Source organism: Eufriesea mexicana, unplaced genomic scaffold (genome assembly GCF_001483705.2).
Source record: "Eufriesea mexicana isolate 0111107269 unplaced genomic scaffold, ASM148370v2 scaffold472, whole genome shotgun sequence".
NCBI classification, from domain to species: Eukaryota; Metazoa; Arthropoda; class Insecta; order Hymenoptera; family Apidae; genus Eufriesea; species Eufriesea mexicana.
In genome coordinates, this window is record NW_016908628.1 from 446,234 (window position 1) to 454,255 (window position 8,022).

The following is an 8,022-nucleotide window of genomic DNA, read 5'->3' on the forward strand; positions in this document are numbered from 1 at the left end:
GAAAGAACACCAAGATAACGAAAACGCGCAAAGACGCACTCTTTTAAAACTCTCTTTCCAACACCAAGCGACTCACGCTTGTGCTGGTCACAACCGATTTCTAAGGACTCTGTTTTGGTTGTCAAGGACCACGCTTTTATGCTTTCCTTAACCTACGCTTCACCTCCCCGTAGAGGAGTCACGCAACTTAATTTTGTTATATAGAATAACTTTTCGATTTGCTTCTAGAAGATATCGATCGGTTTACAATTTGTTTTTGTTGGCAATAGCCGATTCGCGATTTCTTTTGGTATTCTACAATACCATACCCGAAAATTCCTATGCTGAGTTCTGTTTTGCTTCTGATGTGTTCTCTTTGTTGCGTCTCCCAAGACCGAACGTCCCAGATTAAGTGGAGGACTTTATATCCCTATTGCATCCCTTGATTTGTATACACTTGTCGTCACTTACCCAAGTCACTACTTCGGTAAACCTTAGCAAGGACCAATATATCAGCCTTAAGGCGATAGACATAAGGACCCAAATTATTTAAACTTTCACCACCACAGAAAGACATCGAAACTATCACACACCCCCAATATTATTCACTACCAATAGGAAGACACACATCCATCATGTACATTTCACACCAACCAATCAGTAGATAGACAAAACTTATAAAACCACCGAGACAGAAGTCACGAGGAGAGATCTCCTAAAAATCTCACGAAAACAGGACAAGCATCACGATCTGACTATCAGCCAAGACCCACGACGATTAACTCGGCACGAGAGACAGTCACACATCAGATCTCTTTTGTTCAACCCTAACCAGGTCTAGCTCTATTAACACTATGCACGTCTAATCGGGATTCTTTTGTTTGGCACCGGTAGGACTGACTCATCATTTGCGCATGATACCAACGTGGTGCCACTGGATGGCATAGTGCTAATTTAGAGTAGGCCACATCCCAGCAACATTGTCGCATCTGCGTAAATGGGCCTTACAACCCCATGAAACTTCCACCCTGCGAGTTGCAGTGCTCGGGACCCAACACTTTTCGAGTTCTGTATGATCTCTGATGTGTTTTCTTCAAGTTCTATATGACTTCTGATGTGTTTTCCTCGAGTTCTATATGACTTCTGATGTATTCTCTTCGAGTCCTGTATGACTTCTGTAATGTCTTCTCGTGTTCATTTTGATTGGTTAAGAGTGGATGTTAGTAGAGGAAAAATAGAGGTTTTGATTGGACATGGGTGTCTCAGAAAGACCTTTGGTTGAAAAGTGGGAAACGATCAAGGAAGTTGACTTTCGGTATAGTTTGGTCGTCAATACAGCAATTTATGGGTAGAGATCTATTTGTCTCTTTGATGGATCAATCACACGTGAGTCCAATCTGTTGGGTCTGATTGTAGGTTATAGGATTGTACGTGTTCTGCGCTTTCGTGTTAATTATATTGCTTAATCTACTAGAAGAACGGTAATGCACGTCTAACCTTCTGTATTACCGCCACAACAATACTCTTAAGAGCTACAGGAATGTAAACGATCATTTCGCGTGCAATAGCTATCAAACATAGCAAGTTTTGATTATATATTATCGCATTATATTATTTCGCTGTTTCATTAAAGTTTTAACTAAATTCCCCATCTTCTCTTATCAAAATAATATGTGCAATGCGTGTAAAGACATGTTCAATTTTTTGAGGTTATGAATTGTATTAAAGTTGTATTAAATTCCTGTTAAGTTGTAATTCTATTAAATCGAATAATGTGCCACAAGTGTATAAAGCATTCACGTTAAATGGCATATTGCGAAGTATTCTGAACTAACCATGCACACTGATGAAATGGAAGAGAAGCGACGCACAGAAGTCGTTGATCGTCCTTTTTTCCTCGATCGATCTGACGCGACATCTCGACGTCACACGACGTCAACACATAGGCGCTGATAATTGCGCCAAGTTCAACCCACGCTTTCGTCTCCCCATTCTTCTCGAAACACAATTTCGTGGAATTAATTTCAAATTAATTGGAATAACGTTAAATTGAAAGTTGAGAGCTTAACTGTTGAAGTTAATTAACGTTTCCTTTCTTCGAAATAGTATACATGTTTCCCTTTAATAATAGCAATAATTATATTATTACATAACACTTTGTGTTATACAGGAGGGAAGAGAATACTGTCAAACAGTATAGAAAAATACATATAATAGTCACAGATAATAATAATGATGGTAATAAGTAATAGTAATAATAACAGTAAGATAAAAAGTGAAACATTTTTTCTTATTATATATATAGATATATATAATAGCTAGAATATAATTACATAAAAAATGTAAAGTTTTAGAATAACAAAATTTAGAAACAATTTGTAATTTAGTTATACACAGATAATAATAGTGATGATAATAGAGAAATGTAAAGTTTTCGAATAACAAAATTTAGAAACAATTTGTAATTTAGTTATACACAGATAATAATAATGATGATAATAAGTAAAAGTAATGACAGCAGTAAGAAAAAAAGTGACACATTTTTTCTTATTAGAATAACAAAATTTAGAAACAACTTGTAATTTAGTTATACACAGATAATAATAGTGATGGTAATAAGTAATATTAATGATAGCAGTAAGGTAAAAAGTGAAACATTTTCTCTTATTAGAATAACAAAATTTAGAAATAATTTGTGATTCAGTTGTACACAATATAAAATTTTTAAATAAAACAGAAATATTATAAGCACAGAAGAAGTATCGATATTGACATAATGAATGAAATAAAAACAAATAAAATTTATTATACTGGCTTTATGACAAAATAATTTAATTTGGAAATGTATTTTAATCGATACAGTAAACAAAAAGCCAAATTGATATTAAAGTTCAAAATAATTCGACATGTTTTATTCAGAACAATGAGCTAATTTAATTAATTATTCCAAGTTATTTCCGCCATTATCAAAGATTCCTACCTTAAAATGAAACGTAGAAGGAACGAAATATAGGGTACCGAATGATCAAATAAAAATATCGAAATCTACTCTTCGTTAATTACGAGTACCCAATTAATTTTGGACAGCTCTTTGAATGCAAAACTTTTATATAAATTGGTTCCCAATATTTGTTTTAATAAATATTATGAGCTTAATATATGTCGATGACGGTGATATTATGAAATCAAATTTTTATATTGATTTCATATTATAATTTCGTATACATTGTACACACGCGCGAAATTATTATTATATATTATTATTTATATACTTACAGACAAAAATTGAAACAAAATAATCATACAGAAACTATTACTCTTTATTTTCTTAATTAATTATAACACATTCTATTATAATTATAAACAATAAAAATAGATATTTTATTATAAATTATTTACAAAATTTGAATATGTATATATATATGTAATTTATTTATAATTTCATATATATTTCTACGCATTAATTTATACACATAATATCACGAGTATTACAATTTTATATTGTAACATTTTACGCAAGAGTAAAAAATAAATTAGTTCACCTAGATGTAAATTTCATTTGGTAGATAATTCGATGCAGCGTGTTATATTTATATCCGATGATACCAAAATACTTTAAATTGTTAAAAATTAATGATGTTTGCTTGCAGCATCGACATGCCCGAGGCAGAGACGCGACAACTGGTTCGCTCCATCGCACGCTGAGCATTCATACAACTGCGATTGAGCAAACCTACATGGCCGAAGAATGTGACGAGAACGACTATCATCTCGATCTCGATTCCTACAAACCGGTACAACCAATCACGATCGACCATGGGGTTGCGTTATTTCCTGTTGCTGCGCCGCACTCCGGAATGGATTTGCATCTTCTGCAGGTAAACATGCGATTTATGACGTACATAATTTGTCCCATATGACAACCTTCGTTTTATCTCTCTTTTTATTTCAGTATGTAATTTTATTGCACGATTGTCTTGATCATCGATTAACGTAGCGATCATTTGACATAATTGGTGTGATTTTCATTTCGTGGAATGATTGGTGTACATATGTCTGTTACTTGAGAATGCAAACATCTGAGTCTGTTACTTGAAAAGATAGTGAACACTCCTGTATCTTGTGATTTAATCACCATAAACGTGTAAAGATAATTTATGTAATATTTTATGAAAAGTGTTTGGATCCGAGAAAAATAATTTTTTGAAATAAAATTGAAATAAATGGGAAAAATATTTTTGTTATTGTTATTATTATAATATTAAAAAACTATGAATTTCATGTGTCTTTCTTTTTTGGCCTGTTTTATGTTTTGTTGTAAATAAAAATTGAATTATATTTTATTTTGTAAAATTATACTTTTATAAAATAGTAATTAATATATTGCTAATGAGAATAGTTGCTTAATGTTTCAGTTTTTAAAAATTATCTTAATTTTAGATATAATTTTAATAATGTAGATTACTACTGCAAGTAGTATAATATAATATTTAGTCAGTCAAAGTCATCATTGCTAAGAGATTAAAGCCTTGATGAATTTTTAATGAAATTTGATTTAATTTATCATTAATATAGATTTAAGTTTGCAAATCAATTAATATAATACAACTGAAATACTAGTAGTTAATGGCTGGCAATTAATGGTCACTCATTTCTCTATTCAGTTTCTCCTATGGTACATGTCCGTTCAATTAATACTGAATATGATGGCTCCTCATTAGCTGTCAGAATAAAAAAGCAAGTAGAGCAAAAATAGTCTCGATTGAAAAAAATATGCTCCCTTTTCATATTCCATTTTATATTAAATCCCTATATTCTTTGTGCTAGGTATCAATTATTATAGATACACTAAATATTGAACATTACTAAAGTAATTAAAGGATACCTTTCCTTAAAAATATTTCAATCAACAAGTAATAAAAAAGAACCTTTATTTCAGTTCCATATAACCATGTTTTCAGTTCCTAAAATATAATTGATCAATTTATTACATAGATTCATATACAAAACATGACTAAATAATAATATCCAAATTCTTGAATGATTAACTAATATTTAAAATCGTTAAATATGTTAATAACATTTAAAATACTAAGTAACAATATTTGAACATCTTTTGTATTATAGTATCCTAACCTATACACCTCTCTAAAAATTCCTTCAATCCTAAATAACAATATTTGAACACTTTTTATATTCCTATAACCTATACACATATACACTTCTCTAAAAATTCCTTCAATCTTTATTAACAATATTTGAACACCTTTTATATTGTACTATCCTAACCTAAACACCTTTCTAAAAATCCCTTTAATCCTAAATAACAATATTTGAACACCTTTTATATTGTACTATCCTAACCTATATACCTTTCTAAAAATCCCTTCAATATATTGCTATTGAACGTTATAGAATTGAATATAAAATACCGTACTGTACTATATACTCACGATATTCAAATATTCCATATAATAAAAGAGTACAAAACCCCTAACTAGGGCATACATTAACATGCGTTTCGTCAGAATAGGAACGATTACGTATTCTAAATTCCAGCTATTTATGCGCGTCACATCGCTTCACGTGTATACAGATGCAACTACAGTATGAACCTTGAAAAGAAGTGCACACAGTCGAGACACGACCTTACCCTCAGACGATTTCGAAATATTAATATTCCAACGTCCAGCTACTTTCGTAGTTGCTGGACGTGGTGCAGGGCTAAGATAAAAGACGTCGTCGGCGTGGTTTTCCTGCACTTCAAAAGGATTTCAAAGGGACTAACTTTACCGTGCTAGCTCAGGTATATTTCGCGGAAATTCGCGAGAGGGAGAGAGAGATAAAGAAAGAGAAAGAGCGAGAGAGCCAGAGATCGGGAAGCAAGCGAGGAAAGCAGCTAGAAATGAAAAGGATTAAAGCTGGAAGACGTCGAAAGAGAGGTTAGAAAGGCAAAACCAGGTCACTTCCTCGAAGGAAATGTCTTCTTATCAATTAGTTACTTGCAGAAATCTTGGAAACAAAAAACCGATTGTTGGAATATTATACAATTGTACTACAATGCTGAAAATCCTTTTGATATTAATGCGTCAAATACCAGAAAAGTTCCGTGCTTTTTAGCCTGTGTTTAAATTCCTTATATTTATTCCTCGATTATCATTGACGTTTAATTTTAAAAATACTGTACCTGATATGAACCAAAAACTGATTGCAATTACTGTGACAGTTGATAAATTACATATTTTGTGAAGTTTTCATAATTTAGTTCAATAAAAACGAGCCTAAAAATATTAAGATCACTTTTGTTAAACTTTGTGTTAATTCTGCAATACATACATATGAAACAAAAATGTGAAATGTACAAAGAATATTTTGATTTTAAATACCAAACAGGTGTGGAAGACCCTTAAATATAATTGGTACTATTTTATACATATAATAACCTATTCATTATCCTATGAACATTTTGCCAACTTTTAAATTACATAAATTTCTTATAAAACAAAAATGTGAAATTTACAAAGAACATTTTGATTTTAAGTACCAAACAGGTGTGGAAGACCCTTAAATATAATTGGTACTATTTTATACATATAATAACCTATTCGTTATCTTGTGAACATTTTGCCAATTTTTAAATTACATAAATCACTTTGTAAATCAAGTTCACATAATCTAAATTACTTTTGTCATATTACTAATTTACCTCAATTCGTCTTCATTCAGATCCATTTCAGGGCATTTATAAAAATTCTCCTGGAAATATTTCGAATCTTCAACAACTTGTAATTTTGCACACTTATATTTTCTGTCTTATTCAATATAGTATCTCTCACATTATTAATTCAACAACGACACTGTAATAACGTTACATAAAATTCTCTCACTCGTACGATTCAAAATTAAGGACATTGACAAGGAGTATTAAACACATTACTGCACGTGGACCTTCGAATACTGACAGGTTATATTTACTCCTTCTAAATACGCATCGAGGTGCCATCTATGAAATAACATTACAGAAAACCGACAGATGTCGTTCTATACACTAATCGGCACCGCGAACGTTCGTCGTTGAGTGGTCGTGTTTTAGCTCGTCAATTAATCTATCCATACTTCGAGGAAGATAAATAATTTCACATACCGCGTTCGCTTTTATAAGTGTTCGCACAGGCTGCACTTATGGTCGACCGCGTAAACGGTGTTCTAAGTGCATTAGAAGATCCATCAGCGTTATAAACACAGCCACGATGCATGTCGGTTTTGCCGCGCTCTGCGCCACAGTACGACTCGGCGTGCCACAACTGCACGGATACCGCTAAAACGATCTTAATAGCCAGAGATTATAGTCGGCGGAATTGCGTGGTGAGATTTTCGCCGCGATCTTTCGTGCTTTCATTACATTTTCCACGCCGAGATACAGAAGTTTCTTTCAATGAATATTTTAAATGAGATCTCTCGGATTAGGTGTTCTTATGAAACGTTACTTGTGATAATAAAGTATTCTATATAGCGCGCAAAGAATTTTAATAAATGTTAACCCTTCATAACAGCGGTTCTCAACCTTTTCTCGCATATCATCCAGGCAGTATGCGATCAAACCACATGGTGCTTTCTATGTATGTAGTATTTATTCATTTTACTATACACCATTATACATAATTTTAATCTGATATAATTTAATTTAGTATGATTTAATATGATAAAATATGATTAAATATTATATATTTAAATATTCGAATTTTTTAATTATCATTAGTTTTTTAATTTTGGTAGTATACTGTAGTATACTATATAGTATATTTTATGTAACACTGAATAACGCATTTATAGTAAGTATTAATTTAGCTTCGAATTATGGAAGGAACTGCAACCTGCAAACAAAATTTTTGGTATCACAGGATTAAATTTCGTAAAATACGATCGATTTTATTAGTGCAATAATTTTCTTGCGCGTTTGTGGGAGGCATTTTATGTTGCCATATATTTGCTCTGGATATATAAAATTTTTAGACATTTTATATGAAATAAAATTTATACGAA

General features: G+C 31.7%; 1 protein-coding gene across 1 annotated transcript in view; it reads left to right on the forward strand.

Annotated features, from left to right (window-relative positions):
• LOC108545515 (1-phosphatidylinositol 4,5-bisphosphate phosphodiesterase epsilon-1) overlaps positions 1 to 8,022 on the forward strand; it is a 107,015-nt gene that overhangs the window by 51,814 nt on the left and 47,179 nt on the right. Inside the window, 1 exon segment of the mRNA XM_017897178.1 lies at positions 3,630 to 3,857. Coding sequence (XP_017752667.1) covers positions 3,630 to 3,857 — 228 coding nt within the window.